The 25,000-nt window shown below is 41.0% G+C and overlaps 1 protein-coding gene across 1 annotated transcript in view; it reads left to right on the top strand.

Annotated features, from left to right (window-relative positions):
- The window catches only part of LOC138028243 (uncharacterized), an 88,994-nt gene that overhangs the window by 30,603 nt on the left and 33,391 nt on the right, over nt 1-25,000 (top strand). The window contains exons 24-42 of the mRNA XM_068875709.1: nt 548-1,055; nt 1,459-2,252; nt 2,506-2,679; nt 5,244-5,498; nt 5,858-6,313; nt 9,581-10,819; nt 11,031-11,153; nt 11,426-11,806; nt 12,229-12,642; nt 12,961-13,344; nt 15,394-15,658; nt 16,301-16,854; nt 17,228-17,773; nt 18,298-18,642; nt 19,239-20,238; nt 20,799-21,091; nt 21,283-22,620; nt 24,096-24,521; nt 24,863-24,997. Coding sequence (XP_068731810.1) covers nt 548-1,055; nt 1,459-2,252; nt 2,506-2,679; nt 5,244-5,498; nt 5,858-6,313; nt 9,581-10,819; nt 11,031-11,153; nt 11,426-11,806; nt 12,229-12,642; nt 12,961-13,344; nt 15,394-15,658; nt 16,301-16,854; nt 17,228-17,773; nt 18,298-18,642; nt 19,239-20,238; nt 20,799-21,091; nt 21,283-22,620; nt 24,096-24,521; nt 24,863-24,997 — 9,630 coding nt within the window. The remainder of the gene's footprint in view (nt 1-547; nt 1,056-1,458; nt 2,253-2,505; nt 2,680-5,243; nt 5,499-5,857; nt 6,314-9,580; nt 10,820-11,030; nt 11,154-11,425; nt 11,807-12,228; nt 12,643-12,960; nt 13,345-15,393; nt 15,659-16,300; nt 16,855-17,227; nt 17,774-18,297; nt 18,643-19,238; nt 20,239-20,798; nt 21,092-21,282; nt 22,621-24,095; nt 24,522-24,862; nt 24,998-25,000) is intronic.

Genomic DNA, 25,000 nt, shown 5'->3' with positions numbered 1-25,000 from the left:
TATTATTATTAACGTTGAAAGCCAACGTTTCGGCGTCATCATGACACCATTCTCAAGGCAAAGTGTGCAAGTAATGTGAAGATTTGATTTCTATAGTCTCTACGAATTAGCATAATAACAAAGGATCACAAGTTCTTCAAGTGAATACCTTTGTGTGAATTGAGTCCGTTTGCACGTTTAGGGATGGTTTAAATTTTCTTATAAAAAGCATCTCATTAATTAGGCAATCAAATTTGTTAAAACATTTAGTAAGCACGTGAAATTGTTCTAAAAGACAGCGAAACTGAGGAATCTTTGAATCTAAGGATTACAACATCTCCTGGAAAAGTATAATGTCTGGTCTTTCCAATAAAAAATTAACCGCTGGCATTAAATTTAAGCTCAGGTTATTTAATTAAATACCCTTTACCTCCTCAGAAGTTAAAAGAAATAATGTGCTAAGATAACCTTTGCTATGGCACTTGCTGGGTCAGTTTCACATTGACCCCACCAATTACCAGATCATCTTGGTGTGTCATAATATCTCTTTTTTTGTAATCATTTGCAGGATACTTCTGCCGAAGTGGCTCAACTGTGGCAACACCTGATTATGATGCTACCACCTTGTCTGACAACACAACATTGCTATGTCCACCTGGAACATTCAACTATACGCATGCAGGGCCATGTCCCACTGGTTTCTTCTGTCCTGCTGGAACAGCTGAGCCAGAGAAATGCTCACCAGGAACATTCAGCAACAGGACAAAGCTCTTCTCAACTGACCAATGTCAAAACTGCACGGCTGGAAAGTTTTGTGAAACATATAATTTGATAGAGCCAACTGGACCTTGTAGAGAGGGGTACTTTTGCCCCACGGGGGCATCACGGGCAGACCAGATAGAGTGTCCTGCAGGACGATATTGCCCCAAGGGAACATTTGAACCCAAACTGTGTCCTAATGGAACATTCAGAGGGCTCACAAAGGGTATTTCGGTTAGCGATTGCTTTAACTGCACTCCAGGACATTACTGCCAAGGTGTTGGACTTACTAATGTGACTGGTCCTTGTGCAGAAAGGTAAGTTACATACACAAATTCAAATAAACATCCAAAAGCCCTTCACAGGAGTCAAACCTAAGACATTTTAATTACTGAAACACACTGCCACAGAGCTACAAGAGACTAGAGAAAACTAGCATGGCCATTAAAACAGTGGCATACATTGTATTGTTATGATATAAAAATAACAAAACAAGGTTTTAGCTCGTTTTTCTTTTGCTTTTTTACCAATACCTTCATCACTTATTTTTATTTGTTTGTATGGCATAAAACCTGCCATGTCATTGCACATTACCCCTTGGTTTTAGTAATTCTTGTTGTATTGTGAGGTTAATCAGTAACTGTATGTTTACGGTGTACATGTAACTTTCTTGGTTTGGACAGGAAGGCATGATGTTGAGTTAAGTGTCTTTTTTTAAAGGTACTATTGTCCAGGTGGCAACAAAGTGAAAGATCCACAGCAGTTTTTTTGCACTGTGGGACATTTCTGTCCAGGAGGGACATCTGAGCCCATTCCATGTCAAAACAACAGCTTTGCAAAGACCACCCATGCAAAGGAATGCTCTTTGTGCCCTGCTGGATTCTTCTGCAAGATAGCTGGTGTTCCACAAAATTGCACGCAAGGTTTTTACTGCCCGTATGGTACTGGTATTGACTTAAAACCATGCCCCAAAGGAACCTATGGTGCACAGACGACATTAGAACAAGTCTCACAATGCAAGTCATGTGACCCAGGAAAATATTGTGCCTATGAACATGCTACCAACTACACTGGTGATTGTGCACCAGGACACTGGTGTGCTTATGGTGTGGACAGACCAGATCCTATTGGTGATAATATTACAGTCTACAATGCATCTAGTTATAATGACTCTTGTCCATACTATGACGGAAGAGAAACAGGCTATGGAGGTATATGTCCAATTGGACATTATTGCCCTCAAGGTTCAAAGGCACCACTTCTCTGCCCTGCAGGACAATATTGTCCTGTTCCAAAGCTCAGTGAAAGCTTGATATGCTTGGAAGGGTATTATTGCCCAGGAAATAACTCAGAATATGAGTCACGACCTTGTCCACAAGGGTATTACTGCCCTAATGGAACATCGCTTCCATACCAGTTTCCTTGTCCATCTGGAACCTACAACAATAGGACACGGCGAACAAGGATCCAAGATTGTGTCAGTTGCTCTCCAGGATTTTATTGTCCAGTTCAAGGTTTGCTAATGTTATTACTTTTTAATCAATTGTCTAATTTTGGCTATGTGTAATCTTCTTTACTACAAACCTGGTCACCTTGTAGTAAAAAGCAGAGACTGAGAATTAAAAGACTGATTTTGTTGGGAGGGCTGCTTTTAACTTTAAGCATGACAAACTGGTGCACTTTACATCAAATTATTATGTGGCTTCAGCAAGGTTTACCATTGAAAGTTCCTATTAATTACCGGACATTGTGTACATGTTCTTTCAGGAATGCCACTGCCCAATACAATGTGTGCTGCTGGCTACTTCTGTCGGCGTAATGCAACATCTGCCACGCCCAGCCAGAGAGAAGACGCTAACATCTGCCCTGTGGGACATTACTGTCCAAAAGGAACCGGAGAACCCAACAACTGTCCATTAGGAACATTTGGAAATGACACAGGTGAGCACAAGAAGAATAAAAAGTTATCTAAAGGTTTTATGAATAAAAATTACTGTAAAAGTCCATGTGTAAGCTGCATTCATAGATAAGCCACACCCCCAATTTGGAAGCTCGCATTTTCAAAAAAAAAAAAATAGAGACGACAAACTTTGAAGTTACAATGAAGCTTTTAATATTAATCAAACAAGGGCAAATAAGTATGGTTTCAAAACACTGACACGGTGTTGTTATGAGCTTTCACATCAATTAACTCTCTAGATAGCGAAATTTTACTTGTCGTGCCCCTATCGTGTGAGTTTACTGTGAAAAACTTAAAATGTTCTCTTGATGTCAATGATCAACAACAATGTGCTTCCAGCAGTCAACCTAGAGCAGTGTGAAGCAGGTACAAGGTCACACAGGTCACAGGTCATTGTTTTACCAACAACCCTAACCATTTACAAATGCTAACATTAGGCCTAAAAACTTTTTTTAGGCCTAATTAGGCTTAAGGTTAGCTTTAATAAATGTTTAGGATAATATTTTTATTATTTGGTAGAACAGGGACCTGCGACCTGTGTTTTGCACCTGCTCCAAATTGACCTGTCGGTTCAAGCAACCTGATTGAGGTTGAAACAAGTTGGTCCAGGTTGAAACAAAATAACCTAGTTTGGTTGCAATTTAACCTAAGTTAAAGATATTAATTAGGCCTTAGAAAACTCCAACCTCAGATGTTTCTGTAGATAAGCAGTACTCTCAATTTTTGATTTGAATTTTGAGAAAAAAGGTGCAACTTATACATGCCAGTACTTTCACGCTAATTAATTTTAAACTATGCAACTGCCATTATTTTTTCCACAGTCCTGGTTAAGTTTTTTTGCTTCTTATCTCTTTTGATTGTGTTTCATTGTCCCTGAAAGCTTATGCATAAAGAGGCCGAGGTGGATCTAGGGGGAGGGTGCAGGGCAACTGGTATACTGGAAGAGAAAAACCCTGGATCCCCCCCCCCCCCCCCATCCTGAGAGGAGTGGTTGTTTAAGGCACTACTTTAACCCACTCACTCCTAAACCACCCTTCCATTGACATCTAAAATCATCCAACTTTAGACAGAGTAAAATCTGTCTCACTTCCAGGGATCAATGGGTTAACAAATGGAAGTCAGGTTATGTTGAAATGTGTCAGTGCGAAGAGGACTGACCCATAGAAGCCTGATGTCAAGTCGTTTTTTAACAATATCGAAAATGCAAAAATTGATTTCCAAGTGAAAGTCAAAGGGTGAGTTGACAACTCATTGGGTGAAGGTTGAATTGCGTTAAGTTTTGAAGTTTGTTGTCGTACTGTCAGTAATTATTTAAAAGTACAAAAGTACAGGGCCTGGTTGTTCAAAAGCAGATTAATGTTAATCCCAGATTACAAATTAACCAAGGAGTTTATTTCTCTACTCCCGAATGCTGTTCATCACTAATATTCAGGAAAACTTTACATTACAGGAAGTTGCTCTTGAAAAACAAAAGTAAGCAAAAGAAAATTTCACCAAAAAATTGACAACATGAAACAAAGGCTTAAGCTAATCCTGGATTAAGTTAATCAGCTTTCAAACAACCGGGTCCAGGACTGTTAACTAGAACTTCCAAAATCATTACTCAACAGTACAAGAAGACTTTAAAAATTCTGTGTTGTTGCCTCTTTGCTAAAAGACCACGCTTAATTTGTTTAATGCTAAAGGTGTAAAGTTAAATTTTACAACATGAGGAAATAAGTACTTGAATCCCAAGAAATTATTGCAGAAGCTTGCAGCTTCATGTCTAAGCATGAAGGAAATTTGATACAAATATGTGACCTAGATACTAACCTGGGAGTTCTATAAGCTCAATGGTTAGAGCATCTGACTGGTGTTACAGAGGTTGCAGGTTCAATTCCTTCCTGGGTCTCTGATTTCTCAGTTGTCCTTCGCCTGCTACCCATTGTCAACTCAATTTGGAAATTTGAAAAGTGCTATCATCATTGCCTTAGTTTGTTATTATTGCCCAGTTATTCTGCTGAACCAAGTTTAGTTGCTCAATTTCCAGAAGTTCCCTTTAGCTCATTTGTAGAGTTTTTAAGCTACAACAAGTTGCAAAATTGTTGAGACACTTTCATTAAAAAACACCTTTTCTAGCTTCCAATGCCTGCCGTATCTAGAATTTAAACCTTTCCCACTTCCTCTCCCCTCTTCCCCTTTCAATGTTGACTGCTTAAGTTCCCAACATTTTTTGTCTTGCTAGCAACACTGATAAGGGGGGGAGGGGGGCTGCAGTGTGAGAGATAATAGGGAAATTAATTACACCCCAAGAAGGTGAAGTGTCTCCACTATTTTTGCAACTTGTTGTCTGATTGACAAACCTAACCCTAACCCCTAACCCTAACTCTGTTAGGGTTGCAATCCTTGCAAGAATGGTTCTTTGGAAGGTCTTACATGTAGGTTGAACTCCTACCAAGGAGCACTCAGATACTTCCGAGTATCCTCCAATCATCATTGGAAAAAAATCATCTCTTCAATTACATAATTGTGACATTTGTTGTAATGTAATCTTTCCATTATTCAGGTTACAAGGATGTCAGTGAATGCTGGAACTGTACAGCTGGTTTTCACTGCTCTCAGCCTGGAAGAGATGCCCCCATTGGACCTTGTGATGCCGGACATTACTGTCCGCCAGGTTCATCCAGTTCAGGGGAGATCGCCTGTCCCCCTGGAACATACTGTGAAGGAACAAACAATGAACCCAAATTGTGTCCAGTTGGAACCTTCCAGCCAAACTTCACTAGAAGGAGTATTCAGGACTGCATCAATTGCACTGCAGGTCGGCTTTCCTTTCCTTTTTTTGTTTTGCATGTCAAGAGGGAATTAGGTCATCGGGTGAAGGTACAATGGCATCCATCAGAAGTCTTGCTTAACATGCAAATCATGGTTTTAAAGTTTTGTTTTTGAGGGCAGGGTGAGGTCTCTAGTACCTATTTAAACGATTTGCAACTGCTTATTAATATCAGTTGCTTATCCAACAGCAACTATCTTTCCAACTTTCATTAATTTTCATAAACTTGCTTTAGTGTAATGCAACAAATTATTGGAACTCAAGGAGTTAAGTGAACTTTGGTTGTCTTATGTTAGGTCAGTTTGATGTTGTAAAATCTTCATGGTTTGATTCTTCTTTCTTGGCAGGGTTTTATTGTTCTGCCCCAGGACTTCCTGACGTAACCAATCCTTGCAAGAATGGTTCCTTTTGTCCACAAGGCTCAGTTATAGAGGATCCATATGAATGTCACATTGGATTTCACTGTCCTAAAGGTAGTTCAAGACCCAAGCCTTGTCCAGCAGGATCATTCACAAATTCATCAGGCAGAGACAAGTGCGATCCATGCCCTGAAGGCTTTTACTGTTTCCCACTTGAACTTGATCGAAATGAATCTGTTGGATATCGCATTTGTCCTAGAGGTTTCTATTGTCCAGAAGGAACCGGCCTGGATTGGCAGTCGTGTCCAGCGGGTACCTACAGTGACAGGCTCGGCTTGTATAACCAGAGACAATGTAAAGACTGTGATGCTGGTAAATTCTGTGATGGAAGGAACCTTACATCTCCAACGGATTTCTGTGCACCAGGATACTTTTGCACAATAGGTAAGCAAACAACAATATTAATGATGAAACAAGACGCCTACAAGGGCGTATCCGTGGAATGCGCAAACAGTTAACACAAATTGTCCAGTTACAGTGAACTTCAAGTACAGGTAGACTTCGGAAAATGGCGAAAGATTGCTAGAAAGATACATCTGTAATATAACTTAAAGTTTTTTGTTGTAAAAACTCATTACTAATGTTACTAAATTTGCAAATGCAAACATCGAAGCCCTATTATTAGGTTATCAGGATACGGGATCTTTTGTTTATTTATTTTTTGGAAGGAGACTTAATTCAAATCCTACAGTTTTACTTGCTTCGTTAACTCCTTTCATCCAAAAATTACAGGATCAGCCTTAAATCATCCGAAAAACTTATTACAAATCACAGTTCAACAACTTATCATCCTGGGCCAGTTGTTCAGAAACTGGGTTTTAAAACGAGTTTTATCCTCAACTCCCAAATGCTGTTCAAGGCTGATATTCAGAAAAACTTTACATTAGAAGAAGTCAATCTTGAAAAACAAAAATAAGCAAAGGAAACTGTGACCAAAAAGTTGAAAACATGAAACAAAAGTTTACGCTAATCCTGGATTAAGGTAATTGGCTTTCGAACAACCGGGCCCTGTAATCGACGTCTGGTTCTGTAGTTCCTTGCAAACTGTATAAATTTGCCGTGGCGAAGACAAGAAGACAACATCCGTGCTCTATTTATCTCAATGCTCAAAAATTCCGTAATTGCGTGTTGTATAGTCCAGTCCAAAGTTCTAATTTTACAATTCCATAATCTTGATTTCAGTAACGTTCCACAATAACTTAGAATTGGTAGAATTGAGGAGATACGGGATATTTTTTAAAGTAAGAACGCATTTTCCATAACTGTCAACTGAGCGGCGTTTTGTTTTTTCCAGGAGATTCAAGTCCTTGCACAATATGTAGCTCTGATAGTACACGACATTGTTTGGTATCGTAAATCATTACGGTGCCATGGTAGACATCTTTGCTATATACCCTCTAAGAAGACATGTGGTTCAGTAAAATACTAAGCCCAGAACGATTGAAGAAAATAACAGGAAATCGAGAAACATTTGGCTTCAAAGCCGATATGTTGATCATTTACAAGTTCTTTTTCACCACAAGCTTAAGCGTGTACTCTGAGCTCCTGACACCTTTCCAAGACCAATGTTACTAAAGTTTTTTTCCCTTTGCAGCGGGGTTAGTATCTGGATGGGGGACGTTAAAATATGCTACTTTTGCTGTCAGGAACATACGCCTAAAAATTCTATTTTAACGCTCAAAAATGCGAACAAAGCAAGGTACAGATTTTGCTAGCCTGCTTTATGCAAAACAAATATTGACGAAAAGTAAATAAATATTAATATGTAGTTTTTAAGGAGAGCAGAAGGAACTTTTAGGAAGTGTCCATCGAGAATAAAACAATTTGCCATCAGCGAAAAACATTTCGGGAGATTTTTGTTACGTTCCATCAGAGTTCAATTAAAATCGCAAAATCGGAAGTGACATCAATTTTAGCGGCCGCCTGTGATCAAGTTATACCTTGCGTGTTTACTGACAACTCACGAAACAAAGGATACATCTGTGACAAAATGACGGCATAACACCTGGTTTTTGTTAGTGCGTTTTTTTTTCTTTCAAGTGTTATAAAGTTCGACAAGATCTATGTGCGAATTTAACATAAAGATCACCATTGTTGATGCTAGTCCAAGTGTCAGCTGAAGTTAAGCTTAGTACTTGGATGGGGGACGGCTGCGAAGTCCTCGAGACGGCGATAGCTAATTCGTTTTTTTTTAACTTGATTTCATTTTTTATCTTGTTTGGCCGTTCAAAGCTATTTTCTTATTTTCTTTCTACGTCAAAACGGCGAACAAACTGGTTCCCAAGAAATATTGGAGTACGTATTCGTTCTATGCAAAATGCTTCTAATGAAGTATTCGTTCTATGCAAAATAATAATGTTCACAGTGGAACACACAAGTACGAAGCAAGATCTAGAAATAACGTAGAAAATTCTCCTTACCTTTAAAGCTTGCCTTTCTCAAAGAAAAAGCATCTATCCACTTTATCGAATAGTTTAATACTGAAACAATCATGGCGGGCGGAAAGATTCTATTATAAACGTTTGCTTTCACCAATCTGACGGAAGTGTGTCACGGTGGCCGAGTGGTCTAACGCGCTAGCAGAGAAAAATCGTGAAGGCTTGGGAAGTATGGGAGTTCTCGTCGAGGCAGGGAAGTTTGTAAATACCGTAGGGAAAATAAATCAGTCCACCCGATCGGAGATTAATTCTAAATCCGTGGGGTATGCACATTTGTGACTACCAACAAAAAAAAGATTCCAGCCCGGTTTTAAGACGTGGATGCCTTCGGCATTCCACGTAATGATATACATTTGTGTTGTATGAAATGGATCATATATGAACTGCGGATATGAAATCAAGTGAAGCTATGATCCTCGCAGTTATGAATGCAATTTTTGCAGTTGTGTAAAGAAGCCTAAAAAATTCAGGACTTCAACGGGGTTTGAACCCATATATGACCTCACAATACTGGTCCGACCAGCTCTAACCAACTGATCTATGAAGCCACTGACGTTGGGAGCTGGTCATTTGTTGGTTCCAATGTTTCCGTGAGGAATGAATCAATGATGAAATGATATATGACATGAATCATATATGAACACGGGTCACAGAAACACGACGGGTCACGGGTTCAAACCCCGTTGAAGTCCTGAATTTTTCAGGCTTCTTTACGCAATTGCAAAAAATTGCGTTCATAACTGTGAGGATCATAGCTTTACTTGAGAAATATTAATAGTGAGCTCAGTGTCTCTACACACTCAGTTAGTTGTAGAAACAGTCTTCATCTCCAGGTAGAGTATCGATGTATCAACCTAGCGCTTTCTATGATTAAGTGGGTTAAAAGTGGAATGGATAATAATTGAGCAGACTTTGAGCAGATCAACCCAGTATAAACCTAGTCCCCAGTTTCCCAATGAAATCCGCAACATCATGGTAAAGAAATGTGAAGTAGACTGTAATGGTGAAAAGTTGGCATTGGTTGAAGTCATCTTTTTAATTTTGCCTTACCTTGTACAAAACACAAAGGCTACCAGTACCTGTTTTATTAAGTACACTATTTTAAAACATTTGCTTTATTGCGTTGTTATTTTATATTATAGAGTACCGCAACTCAGTGTACTTCCCAGTTTACCCTTCTTTCTAATGATCATCTTCTCTGTTTGCATTGCAGGTGTTCCTGTGAGGAAGCCTTACATTGATGGCTACAATAAAACCAACAGTTCATGTCCCAATCCTACATTCCTTGGTCAGTACACTGGAATTGGTGACATTTGTCCACCAGGAACCTTCTGTACTGCGGGCTCCAATGTACCTGAAGACTGTGCTGCTGGAACGTACAATGACGAGAGTGGGCAGGATAAATGCAAGCCTTGTCCATCTGGCTTCTTCTGTCTGGGACGAGCAGCCACATTCATCAACAGTAGTTGTCCGAGTGGTCACTACTGTCCAATCAACACAACTCAACCCTTCCAGTTCCCATGTCAGCCCGGTACTTACAACAATCTCACAGGACAAAAGACTGTTTCATCTTGTGTGTCATGTCCTAAAGGAAGCTACTGTGAAGGCTATGGAAATTCTTGGCCAACAGGGCTCTGTAGTGCTGGTTGGTGGTGTAACGGGAGTGCAACATCTAACATGACTACCACTCGGGGAGGAAAGTGTCAGCCAGGTTATTACTGCCCTGAGGGCTCCTCATATCCAAGAGAATGTGATGGAGGCAAGTTCTGTGATGTTGCAGGTCTCTCTGAACCCAAAGGGAACTGCACTGCAGGATATTACTGCAAACTAAGAGCAAGCAGTTCTACACCTTCTGACGAAACTGGTGGCAAATGTCCGCAAGGACATTACTGCCCTGAAGGCTCCACTGACCCTATACCCTGCAATCCAGGGACATATTATGGTGGTGATGGAGCTACTAGTGCAAGTGCTTGTGTTCTGTGTACTGATGGCTCCTTCTGCAATTCATCTGGTCTTGCTGCTCCTGATGGGCAATGTTCTCCTGGATACTATTGTCCAGCTGGACAGTCAGTTGGCACACCATCATTGTATGTCTGCCCACGTGGACATAAGTGTACTGCAGGTTCTGGAAGCCCAACAAAGTGTGAGTCTGGTTTCTATCAAAATGAACTTCAACAAGACACTTGCAAGACATGTCCCGAACGATTCTACTGCAATGCAACCTTTGGTGGAGTGGAGAATTACACTTTATTCATTTGTCCAGAGGGGTACTACTGCCCTAATGGGACCCGTTTTGCTGAAGAATTCCCTTGTGCAATTGGTACTTTCAATAACTTGACTGGACGAGCAATTCAGAGTGAATGTACAGCATGTCTTCCACGTTATTATTGTGGCCAGGCTGGTTTAACTCATCCAAAGACTCTCTGCAGTGCTGGATACTTTTGTAAAACAGGTAATAGTTAGAGAGACATGAGTGTAGCAAACTGGGTTTTAGCTTTTTTGCTCAAGTTAAGTCCTTGAAGTAATTTCACTTGGTCTTGATAGGCAAAAAAAGCAAATTAAACTCCACTGCATCCCTCATTTCCTTCTATCTTGCATCGTGATCGGTTCTTATTGGTTGACTGGGCATCTTTCTACAAAGGATCTTTTACTTGTGCTTATAGGTGCCAGGTTAGCAACTCCCAACCAGGGAAGTGATGCAAACATTTGCCCACCAGGACGATATTGCCCCGAAGGCACAGATGAACCAGAACTTTGTCCAGCCAGAACATTTAGCAATGCATCAGGTAAATGAAGCATGCATTCATGTTTGTTTATGCATTCAGAGGTTTGGTAATCTTACTTTACTCTAAGGAAAACACGTTTAGAGGTGAACCTGTCTTGAGTCAAAAAAATTGACAGATTTTTTCATTTCTGCAATTGAAGGAACATCTAAAAGGGACACCCTGATTTTCTTTTATTAGTATAATTTATGTTATTTTCCCGAAAATTTATTGTCATTTTGTGCAGTACAAAAATACGGTATAAAAAGTCTTTGTCACATTCTGATTTGTTTCAGGTTTGCAGAACTCTAGTCAATGCACCCCTTGCACAGAAGGATATTATTGCCAGTTTGCTGGTCAAACAAATGAAACAGGGGTATGCCAGGAAGGTTATTTCTGTGTCCAGGGTTCTGACAGTGCTGAGGAGGAGGTCTGTCCAGTCGGAAAATACTGTCCAACTGGCACTCATGTACCAAAAAACTGTCCTGTTGGTACATTTTCTAATGTAACTGGCTTGTGGAAAGCTGAGCAGTGTATTAACTGTACAGCTGGATCATACTGTTTTGAACCAGGACGAACGCACCCCTCGGGACAATGCAGAGCCGGGTTTTACTGTCCTAATGGGTCTAGTGTTGATAATGCTGTGTCGTGTCCTATTGGTCTACATTGTCCCACAGGTGAGTTCTGGGCCAATTAAGTGCAATGTTACAATCTCACTCAATTTGCCTTGAAACTTTGTTGCAAGGAACGTTTTTGCATTGCCAGTTATGTTATTCAATATGTGTTACACTGGCAGCATTCTCAATTTAATGCTGTGCTTTCTATAATCGCACGAGGTCATTGGAACATTTTCACCCAAGCAAAAGTAAGAGTATGTTGTACTAGGCAATTTGCAACTTGGGTCCCAACAAAATTGTTTGTGTGAAGTAGGGCGTAATATGCCATCAATTCTATGTCCTGTGATTCTTTCCAATAAATTTCTCTTTTTCAATGAGAAGGAATTCTGGTGAGTATATTTGGAGTGATGTGAAATATGGTGTCTTTTTTGAGGAGGGCCTGTGGGCAGTATGCTGAATGTACATGTAATCATGCATTATAGGAAGTGCCACTCCAAAGGACTGCCCAGCCAAATCATTCACCAATGCAACAGAGCAATCTAGTTGCCAAGACTGTCCTGCAGGATATTATTGTGTCCCTGAAAATGTAACTGCGGGTGATCCCAAATCAGGATATCACGCCTGCCCAAGGGGTTACTACTGCCCCGCAAGAACTGGGCTGGATTGGAAATCGTGTCCCCGTGGAACATTCAGCAACATGACTCATCTTAGCTTGGTGACACAGTGTGAGGACTGCCTTGGTGGAAGGTATTGTGGAGAGCTTCATGCCACCAAACCAACTGGCGAATGTTATGGTGGTTTTTATTGTGAGTCAGGGGTAGACAAGCCTGATCCAATAAATTCAGTGAACGGTACATCTTTGCTCGGCAACTGCTCCATACTTGGACTGCATACAGGTGAACAGTCTCACAACTTCTTTCTTGCAATTTATACATGGTTTTGACGTCACAGCGGCCATGTTGGTGTACAGAACAATAGAGAAATTGGGAATTTGAGTCATTTATAATGCAAAACACGAGACATAATTTTCTATTGTTTTGTGCAACAACATGGCCGCCTCTTCACGTGACTGAAAACCATCTATACATCCTCATGTAATTTCTAGTGGTTTATAACAGTGGTGTATTTATATGGTACCCAAGGTCTAGATTCACACCAGAGGTATCATTTCTTTCCACAGAAAAAAATAATGTTTGACTGCTGTTTCCTTGTAGGTTTTGGTGGCAAATGCCCAACTGGTCACTTCTGTCATAAAGGATCTACTCTTCCAGAGCCATGTCCAGCAGGAAGTTATCAAGACCAAGAAGGTCAAACTTATTGTAAACCCTGTCCTGCTGGCTATTTCTGTCCAACCAACGCTTCCACCTTCAATGAAACTATCTGTCCGCCTGGAAGGTACTGCCCTGTGAATACAAGTATTCCAATACTATGTGATGAGGGCACATTTAACAAGTTGACTGGGCAAACAGAGAAATCTAATTGTGTCCTCTGCACTGCTGGCAAGTACTGTGAAGGCTCCGGACTGAGTGCACCAACTGCAGACTGCTTTGGTGGGTGGCACTGTGTAAATGGATCCACAAAACCGACTCCAGATGGAGGTAATTTTTTTTACAACATTTATGTTAACTGTTAGTTTTTAATATGACTGTGACCACCTGTCACCTTTCTACATGTCTTGATCTGAGGCGGGTTGCTCGATGCCTGATTAGCGCTAACCATTTGTTAAGAGCTATCAAAACCTATATGTTGGGGTGCAGGGATGGTGCAGTGGTGAGAGCACTCGCCTCCCACCAATGTGGCCTGGGTTCGATTCCCAGACTCGGTGTCATATGTGGGTTGAGTTTGTTGGTTCTCTACTCTGCACCGAGAGGTTTTGTCCGGGTACTCTGGTTTCTCCTCAAGACCAAAATTTGATTTGATTTCCTTCAACTTGTTACTTTTAATTTACAGTGTCCCCGATTAGTGCCCTACGGCGCTAGAAGATTAGACACTTAAATAAAGTTCATTTCCATGATATTTAACCCTGGTATTTAACCCTGGTTAGTGCTAACCATACATGTATTTCACGCAACCCAGGCCTGGGTTGTCCAGCTAAACACGGATGTTTTTTAAAGAAATGATGGTGCTGTATTGATGGGGAGTGAAACATGGAAATTTGTTTTATGATACAAGTTGATAAATTAAGGTACATACATGAACCATGGGAAATAAGAGTTGCAAATTAACAAATTGATGTCACCTGCTCGTGATTTCCACAACCATTTTGACAATGTTTGACACAATTTATCATCAATACTGTAAGAAGAGAGATACATTAAAAAACTGACGTCACTTCATTTTTTACAGAAATTAGAATACTCTTATTTTATTTTTATTTTTTTTATAAGCTTGGCCAAAAGGCAGGGTAGCCTCAACGGAGCGTGAGCTCCTAATCAGAGACCCCAAAGAAATAATAAGTACTGAAAAATTACAAAAGTACAAAAAATAACAAATTAAACAAATTACAATAAACATTGATTACAAGCGTGACACTAACAGCAGAGACCGGCACCAAGTGAAGAAATTGGCCGACATCGGTGGCATTTGACACAGATGGATTTGAAGGTCTGGGGCCGATCAGTGTCAAAGTATAAACCAGTTAGATGCTTATAATTGTCATCTTCTTGATGGGTAGCCAATGAGGGTGCGAGAATTTAGGCAGTTATTGTAAAACTGGTTTTTCAAGCATGAGGCCTTTGTTAACTTTCTTACGATGGTTAATTGACCTTTAGCAACTTGTTTGTGAAACTTTTTTAAGTGGATGTGGAGGTTGTTAACCCGTTGACTCTTGAACCAGCCCGCATTTACGAGTAAAATCGTCCGGCATTAGACAGAGAAAAATCTATTTAGTGTCACTCGCAGGAGTGCTGCCTGTCCAGACTGTTATGAATGACTGCAGCCACCCTTGTAGCAATACGGCTGAGGCAGACTAATGTACCCGATGGTGTGACATTAGCAGGTTCAGATGCACCGTTAGGGCACCTTTGCATCTCTATCACAGCCTTCTCAAAACCGGCCGGTCAATGGCTCAATGAGCCGCCTCCTCAGAAAGCTTGACTATCTCCTTCCAGTCAGAAAACGTCAGACACAACACATTTTTAGCTCGAACGTAAAGTCACTGGAGATAATATAAAAGCTTGAAAAAAAGCTTGTTTGACGTACAAATTTGCGTCTGCAATTTTTTTTTGTGTCGCGCACATGAAATGTTTATTTAACCAACATTCCAGTATTTCTTATCAGACTCTATGCAAGTGTCAATTCCATAGGTGAAATCCCCCAGATTGCACTAAATTGCATCTGTGAGTGTCTAAATTTAAAAGATTCCCTATGGGAGCATGCCGCAGACCCCCTTAGAAGCTTGCATCCTTTGGGCACTCGCTTGGGTGCCTTTAGCACCAAACCGTCTCCACTTTCCTTATGTTGTGCTCCCCAAAAATTTTTGAGAAGGCTGCTGTCAGTGTGTTGTGAACAGAAATTTATCACGTGAATTTATTGTTCCTTGAATCTTTGACTTCAATCTGTGTTCAAGAGATCTCTCACTTTTGTTTACTTTTTACATTTGCAAAGCTAACTGAAACCTGTTTTATTTGTTTTAATCTTTTCCTCAGCTCGTTGTCCAGTGGCTCATTATTGTCCCAATGGATCAGCATTGCCAATACTGTGTGACCGGGGAAAATATTGCCCACGTGAGGAACTATCTCAACCAGAGTATGATTGTGAGGCTGGCTATTACTGTAATTCAGGTGCTAGTCAGGCACGACCAACTGATGGAAGGAGTGGAGATGTGTGCCCAAAAGGAACTTATTGCCCACGGGGAAGTGGTGCTCCTCAGAATTGTCCCATTGGAACATTCTTAAACAGCACAGGAAACCGGTAAGATTTTTAAGCCATTTTTAAGCCATTTTTAAGCTGATATCACTGTTGTTTGGAGTAGGTTAAAATCATTTTACTTTATTAGATAATGACAGAAACCCATAATGGTTGAAACGTGTAACGGCCCCTTGTGTGCTGGGAAGCAAGCTTCTGAATATTCAATTTGCTAAGTACCATATTTGGAACAACAAGAGCGAGGGGTTTCCTAATATGGTACTTAGCACTGAAACATTCAACCAATCAGTTCGCATTGAATATTCGGAAGCTGTGAACGCGCGTTACACGTTTCACCCCTTATGGGTTTCTGATAATGAGTTGTTTTTGATACAGATGAAGCCGATACATATTCAGCTATTTGCTGTAAATCTCATAGGGCCAATAGTTTAACTAACTGTCCATGTTGATTAATATGTTTTATCTTCAGTTTAGAAAGGAGATTTTAAGAGACCTTACACCTTACAAGGGAGTCTGATTGTGCCATCACCTGCCATAGTGGCTCATTGATTTAATAAATTAGCAAATTTAAGAGTACATGAATTACCTGTGTCCCTCAAAGCCATGGCAGTGTTCTTTACCTGCTGATCCCTTTGCCATCACAAGCCTGGATCTTCATTTTGCTTTTACCCTAATCTGTTCCAACAGGAACATCACTGATTGCCAAGACTGTACTCCAGGATGGTACTGTGGTGGCAGTGGACTTTCAGTGCCTACAGCACCCTGTGCACCTGGTTACTATTGTACTGGAGGGGCAGAAAATAGCAGTCAATATTTGTGTCCTGAGGGACACAAATGTCCATCAGGCAGTTCTAATCCTATACCATGTGGTGCTGGCTTTTATCAAAATTACACTAGACAATCAACCTGCAAGGTTTGCCCAAGTGGTCATTACTGTAATAATACGAATGGACCTGTAATCACATTTGAAATTTGCATAGAAGGTCATTATTGTCCCAGTGGAACAAGGTATGCTGTCGAGTTCAAGTGCCCTCCTGGAACATTCAACAACAGAACTGGTATGGATGAAAGGGCAGATTGTCTACCATGTACTGGTGGCTATGTTTGCGATGAATGGGGTCTTGTCAGGCCAAACAGACTGTGTGCTGCTGGGTATTTCTGCCGAGAAGGTGCTAACACTACAACTCCTAACCTTGGAGACAAGGCAAACATCTGTCCTGCAGGACATTACTGTCCTGAAGGTATGAAACCTTTTGTCACACTTTGGTTTAGTTTTGTATCCAAAGATAGGAAGCAAAGGTTGGCTAGCTTGTCTAGTCTGATTTGTATTCTGTATTGAATATTGTCTTTTTGCTGTTCAAGGCATCTCAAAGTCAATTATATTACAATGTAGGTCTCTGCAGAAAGGCTCTTCTCAGAGACCACCTTGTTGAACTCTGATAAATTCTGTTATTATTAATACACTGGTCTTAGGTCTATAAGGTGCTCCCCAGCATCCACATGCACTCAGCACCTACATTTTGTTCTTTAAATATAAGTGAAAACGTTGTTTGCACAATTGCACATTTTTTATGCTTGTAGCGAAGTAATATTTGTGACTTCCTTGTGTTGTAGGCATTGATGATCCCATTGCATGTCCGGCTGGTTCATACAGCCCAGCAATCGGCCTTCATGCTGAACACGAGTGTTTAAATTGCAGTGGTGGAGAATTTTGCAATACAACAGCTCTGACAACAACAACAGGACCTTGTAGTGCTGGGTACTACTGTCCACCTCGCTCCACCAATAAGGAAGAAGTACCTTGTCCGCCAGGCCACTTCTGCAAAGTGGGAACTTTTCATCCTTCACCATGTCCCTCTGGAACATATTCAAATAGCACTAAGCTTCAGAAGGCTGAAGATTGCACTGATTGCAGACCAGGCTTCTTCTGCGATGACGAGGGCCTAGTTGCTCCTAAGGGCCAGTGTGATGCAAGGTACTACTGTCCCAAGGGTCAAAATGTCAGCAATCCATTCCCCTGTCCTGCTGGCAAACATTGTCCTCGAGGAAGTGCTGAACCTCAGCACTGTGCTGCAGGGACTTTTGCTGAAAGTGAACGATCTTTCGTTTGCCTTGAGTGTCCGCAAGGCTTTTACTGTGTGCCAGAACTAGTTATTCCAGGTACGACATTTAATGTTGTCTTTCATTATTCTGTTTAGTCTCTCCACATTAAGCAGACATTGATGACAATAATTATTATTAACTAAATCTGCCAAAAAAAATCCATTGGATAGAACTCCTATTGTTGTACTCGCCCTCTCCCTCTCACTCAAAAAATATATATACCGGTATGTAAAGAACTATAGAACTCATAAAATTTAAACAACTTTCACCACAATGGGTATGAGCTTAAAAGCTCAAGATTTGTAACTACAATGAGAGCAGGTACTATTTCCTGTGTCCTCAGTCCCAATGGTATCTCAAGTTTAAATTAACAAATAGATTCCATGTTGCCGTGCGTCTGTTCAGTAATAGATCACAGATGACGTCAAAATGTGGTAAGAACAAAAAAGTGGCACACGAGGCGATAGCCGAGTGTGTCTCTAATAGATCATGGGCAAGAACCAATCAAATAATCCGTGAATAACTAGGGTTATTATATAATTTTAAATAGAGTGGTTTTTTGTATCCTTGAATCTCAACAGGCAACTCAAACTCAGCCAAACATAACTGCCCTGAGGGTTTCTACTGCCCCAATGGCACTGGAGCAGATTGGAAAAAGTGTCCTGCTGGTACTTATAGTAAGCAAAAGAACTTGGTACGCGAGCAAGACTGCACGCCATGCCCTGGTGGGAAATACTGTGGTGGAGCAAATCTAACCAAGCCCACGGGCAACTGCAGTGCTGGCTATTACTGTGTTTCTGGAGCTGCTTCACCTAATCCTTATATGACAAACTTGACACAGTGCCCCGCCCATTTTGAGCATCTCACAATTGGTGATATTTGTCCCCGTGGTTACTTCTGTCAAGAAGGGAGTCACATTTTCGAGGGTAAGCACATTTACAGCTAACAATCCAACACATACACAAAACATGGACAACAGAGAATGTAGTGCCGAAAACAAGTCCTGTAATTTGTTTAAAAATTAGTGCTTAATTTTATTGGCGAAGAAACTTTTTTTACAGGTTGAAATATTGAAAATGACTGGGCGCTAAATTATTATTATTTTTATCGACCATCCATACTAACAATAATGAATCCTGGTACAAAATGAACAAGGTTTTGAGGGTTTCTTTCTGCATCATAATGACAGAGTTGAGAGAAAAATTCATTTGGTATCATTCTCTGTTGCTTTTCATCTTGGCTAACACGGATTGCCTTTTCTCCCAATTAGCTGTTGCTATAATCCAAATGAATGCCATAAAATGGCAAAAAAACTGGAGGAAGCCTGGAATGAGTTTAAATTATTCCTGAAAACGTCTATTTTGACCACAGGTTTCTGTTCAAAATTTGAATGAACTTAACATTAACATTCCAGTAATTGCACAAAGCGCACTTGGATATTTTTCTTTGAACTGTTTTTTTCATTTGGAAAGGAAGAGTACTTGAAGCTGTGTCTAAATGGATGAAAACTTATTTTCAATAGGTTGCCCTGCTGGTTACTATCAAGACATGGAGGGCCAGTCGAGTTGCAAAGATTGTCCAAAGGGATTCTATTGCTATGCCAACTCCACAACCTTCATCGGCAATGAATGCCCAATAGGTTATTACTGCCCTGAAAGGACCCCTCATCCTTACTTCAAGCCATGTCGTCCAGGTACATACAACCCCAAGCCACTAGGGAATTCTTCACTGGATTGTTTACCTTGTGAACCAGGCTACTATTGTGCTGGGTATGGCAATGATAAGCCTACTAACACTTGCAGTGCTGGGTTTTACTGCCCTGGAGGAGACGAGGAATCAATGCCAAGTGCAACACAATGCACTCCAAGGCACTTCTGCAAACAAGGTTCTCACAATATGACCAAGTGTACCCCTGGCTTTTTCTGTGATGACTATCAGCTTCATGAGCCAAAAGAAAAATGTGATCCTGGTTACTATTGTCCGTTGGGATCAAGTTCTCGGCAAGAGATTGATTGCATTGAAGGTCACTACTGTCAATTAGGTTCTCCCGTACCACAGGCATGCCAACCTGGTTACTACTTACCGGGGAAAAATCACAAGAATGAGTCTGAGTGCATAGAATGCACGGCTGGTCATTACTGCAACAACAGTGGGCTTGCAGAACCTCAAGGGCTTTGCGATCAAGGATATTTCTGTCCACCGGGCCAATCGGCATCAAGTCCTAATGATTACCCCTGCCCTGTCGGGCATTTCTGTGTCAAGGGATCTCCTGTTCCACAGCGCTGTCCAAATGGCACATTTGAAACGAGCCAGTATTCACATTTATGTGATGAGTGCTTGGCAGGATACTTCTGCGACAACACAGCACAAGCAGTAAGCAATCTAACAGGTAGAGAGTGCCCCATGGGGCATTTCTGTCCTCGAGGTACGTCATTTTCAACGCAGCACAAGTGTCCAAGTGGAACTTGGAGTAACAAAACTCGGCTAGAGCGGGCTGGCCAATGCACTGAATGTCCACCGAGGTAATAAATTGTCTTACGATGTCTTACATGTCAAACCTCAAATAATTTCACTTTTGGATGCTTTAAATTTATGATGCACATTTGTAATCCTACCTTTGATTTTTTGTTTTTCCATAAACAACGGGTAAATTATTTTTAGTGAACGTTTTTTCTGCAGGAGTACCAGTTAGTAGTGGTTCCTTGTTATCTGAGAATGGATTTCTTGAGTATTGCACAAAACATTTTACACATGAAATACCTACTATCCGTAAGAAACGAATCCGTTTTAGATAGAGTATTTTAAACCATCACAATGTTATAAACTTAGCTTTCATGCCCCAAAGATTGCTTCAATTTTAAGCAAGTTAACTTTGATATTCAGTAGTATGCATCTATTAATGGTGCCCAGGGCACAATCATATCATCTACAAGAACCTATGATGATAATAACTCCATTTTAAGGTAACACAATAACATTACAAGGAAGTGTTACCCCTGTTCCTGTGGTTAAATAGCCATGGACATATATGCATTCGTGGAGTACCACAAAATGAAAATTTTATTTTAACATTGCTTTTCAGGTATTATTGTCGACAAGAGGGTCTATCTAAACCAGAAGCTTTGTGTTTACCAGGATATTACTGCAATGGCAGCAGCAAAGTTCCAAATCCATCCTATGCTGAATGCCCGATTGGACATTACTGCCTAGAGGGGAGCTACATCCCCACACCCTGCCCACGGGGATCTTTTGCAAACTCGAAGAGAAATCGAAATGTGTCTGATTGTAAACCTTGCAGTCCAGGATATTATTGCGATCCAAACGCTACCATTGTTGAAGAGAGAGAATGTGACCCTGGTTATGTTTGTATCTTAGGTGAGCCATTTGCACCCCTTACCTCGATGTTAAATTGGTCGTTCCTTTACTATCCCAAAAAACCTTTCTGATATTACTTGTCTTAACGACATGCAGTGCATTTCCTATTCTCGATGTTTTTTTTTTTGGAATGACCATTATGAAGAAAACCAATCAATCCATGAGAATGATCTCCTTTTTTTTCATTCTAGGCTCAACTAACCCACGACCGACACTCATTGAACAAGGGGGAAAGATCTGCCCCAAAGGGCACTATTGTCCCAAGGGAACGTCCCGTGAAAAAGCATGTCCAAGAGGTGAATACGGACCTGTCGAAGGTCTCAGTGAATGTAAAAAGTGTCTTCCTGGTTTCACTTGTCCAAACACAGCCATGATAGATTTAATTCCTTGTTCACCCGGTCATTATTGTTCTGGTGGCACTATGTTACCTGATGGTGAGACGTGTCCAATGGGAACATATTTACCATTTGAGAATAAGAGGTTTTTCAATGAGTGTCTCCCATGTCCTCCTGGCAAGTACTGTCAATATGCTGGACAAGCAAATGCCACAGGGCCTTGCCGAGCAGGATTCTTATGCAGAGGTGGTGCCAAATTCAATGCACCAAATGATGGTTACAATGGACCTTGCCCACCTGGGTATTACTGTGAAGAGGGTACAACAAACGGTACCATATGCCCAGAGGGTACCCTTAGGCCTTATGATGGAGCGGTGTCTCGCAATGACTGTCTACCGTGCACTGGTGGTAAATACTGTCTCAAACCGGGACTTCGTGTGGCTACCAGTCACTGCGCTGCGGGCTATTACTGCCCAGCTGAAGAGGATATTCGTACACCGTACCCTAGTCGCTTCCAATGCCCAAGAGGACATTACTGTCCAAATGGTACTACTAACCCATTTGGTTGCCACCCAGGGACTTACCAAGGAAGGATACACGAGGCTTCATGTGATATCTGCCCCGAGGGTTATTACTGTCCAGCCAACACCTCTGATCCATTATCTTGTCCAGCACATCATTACTGTCCAAATGGAACCCATACCCCGATTGTCTGTCCAAATGGAACATTCACTGATACCAATGCTTCCAAGCTTAGTAATGCAGATCAGTGCAAACCATGCGATGTTGGGCACTATTGCCAACTAGGTGTTATCACAGATAAATGTTCTGCCGGATACCTCTGTAAGATTGGAAGCCCCACACCAACTCCAGATGACCCAAAGAAAATAATAGGTCATTTGTGTCCGATAGGATTCTATTGTCCTGCTGGGGCACGAAATGGAACGGTTTGTAAGCCTGGACTAGTTATTCCATATGAAGGAGCCAGATCAGAAGCAGAGTGTCAAACGTGTCCTGCTGGCAAGATCTGTGATTCTGCAAGCTCAATTCCTCAGGATTGCACAGTTGGATACTACTGCCCGTACAACGATACTAAAAAGCCCTGTCCACGGCAAACCTTCAATAATGTGTCCGGTGCAACAGATATCAGCTTCTGTCATCCGTGTCCTGCTGGGTACTATTGCCGGTATGAAGGTATGAACCAGTCCACACTCTCACTACGAAAACGACTGATTTGTGGAATGAGCCCGAATTACTAAGTCGCTGTCCCACCCACTTTCCCTTGTAAATAGTTCAAATTCTTGAGAGGTGTTGTGTTCGACGCTACTTTTGAGGCCAGGGGACCTTTCTTGCACTCGAAGTAACAGCGAATCCATGGTTGTACTTGCGACCTCTTCACTGGGCTAAAAACAATTTTATCCATTTTCCCCCGGGACTCATGGTTTTGAAAGTGTATCTTTCCATTATTGTGGTTGTTCCGGTACACCTTGACGGCGGAAGCTGGCTACTGCTCACACCGTGGGACAGGAATTTCATCAAAATGTTTAACTTGAGTGGGCGGGCCTGTCATTCAATAGTTTGGCCCCATTCCACAGATTGGTGGTTTTCGTAGTAATTGCAAAACTTAGAGTTCTAGGCTCTATTTTGGCCAAAATAAACACGATGCTCCAATGCCTTCTTCTTCATCTGACTTTCAAAATATAAACGACTTTCAATTTCAAATTCAGCTCTTTATTTAATAAAGGCAATTGAAATACAAGTTTACTTAATGAACAAAGAGAACAAAAACCAACAAGAAAGTTAAAAACAACAAAAAAGCGAAATGACAAGTGAAATGATACTTACAAACCTACGTAACGCTCAATCTCGACCCCAGAGCTCTTCTCTTGAATGAGGGAGAGAAGAGCTCTGGGAAACACTTAAACAAACTGCCTTCTCATTGGTTTTCGTGAAGAACAATCAAAAGCGTCTCTAATTGGTGCATTCATGTTAGCACGAGGAGTGCGCAGGTGCCGTAAGGTTCAAATAGCGAACCAGAATGAACTCTGTACAGATAAACGGTGAATAAGTACTGATAGAGCGATTTTCGTATGACCTTGAAAAAGTATTTGTGATTTGTTTCACGGACCAATGTTTGGCAAGACTAAAACAAAGTTTCTCCTTTTATGCGTAGTAAACATTTCAATTGTCCAATCACATTACTGCATTTCATATGACGTCAAAGCGAAATGCAGATCGCTTTCCAGATAGTTCCATGGAGAGATGACGTTGTTTGCATCCGCGTTCGCTAAGCTAATGAAAATTCGCGCTCGTTTGTTTTTGTTCGATAAGCCAATTAAATGTTTTTCATTTTTGTGTATGTTCAATTTTACGTTTATTTTTCAAGGTCATATGAAAGTCGCTCTAAACCAAAACATATATCGTATTTAGAAAGAAAGCATTGACCGAATCATGATTTTGAAAACGATGAATAAACTTAATCGAACGCAAGGGAAGAAGATGTATGAAAATCAGATAAAATTCTATACTACACCTACAAGTCCTCAAACGCGGGAAAGGAAACCTATGGATCACGATTTCTGTGTACACTTTTTGTGTAGTTGGAACTATCTTGATTCGAATTTAATTCTCAAATTTAAATCTGACTTAACGTGAATATTTCTTTGCAGCATTGTCTGATTATAGGACCTCTCCGTGCCCAGTTGGTCAGTATTGCCCAAATGCTACAAACTATCCAATTCCCTGTCCAAATGGAACATTCCGTGATACCACAAGAGCTCGCAATATATCCGAGTGTCATTTATGCCCCGCTGGGCGCTTTTGTCCACTCTCCAACAGTAGTTTTTATGGATACGAATGTCCGAATGGCACATATTGCCCTCCTGGAAGGACTGCACCTGCCGTTTGCCTTGCTGGTTACTTTTGCGAACAAACCAAATCGCAAATACCGTGCCCTGAAGGGTATTACTGTCCCAAGGGATCTCCTGCGCCTATATCTTGTCCTGAGGGATATTACTGTGATCCGGCCAATCGATGTTATAATGATTCATACCATCAAGATGCAGGGCCCTGTTATCCAAATATTTGTCCATTAGGTAAGTTTAAGTGAGCTGCACCTTTAGCAATTGAGTCTCCTACTGCGAGAAAGGGCAACTAGCAGGCCAGATATTATATTAATAGTAATCGATCCATGCCTGAACTGACGTCACAAGTCGGCTTGGACTAAGTTTCCCCTAGCATTCTGTCAACTTGAATGAGAGAGCACTTCGTTGCGCTTATCGAAATTGGGTCGTATCGCATTTCTTGTAATCCTGAACATAACTGATTTTCAAAGCGATTTCCTGGATGAGAAAAAGTGCCCCCTTTATGTGATCTATGAATTCTGAGTGGAACAAGATGTCTTCGTGTTAATATTGCCATCTTTGCATCTTGACAGGTTATAGACACAAAGACGATGCCAAGGGAAAGAATTTTAACGAAACGTGTGAGATCTGCAGACCTGGTAGCTATGGCAGTGAACCCAACCGTGCATTGTGCAGGGTCTGCAGAGGAGGGGTTATTTGCTTTGAAGGTA

Source organism: Montipora capricornis, chromosome 13 (genome assembly GCF_036669925.1).
Source record: "Montipora capricornis isolate CH-2021 chromosome 13, ASM3666992v2, whole genome shotgun sequence".
Classification (NCBI taxonomy): domain Eukaryota; kingdom Metazoa; phylum Cnidaria; class Anthozoa; order Scleractinia; family Acroporidae; genus Montipora; species Montipora capricornis.
Note: the sequence above shows the minus strand (reverse complement) of the source record. Positions and strands in the feature narration are given on the sequence as shown.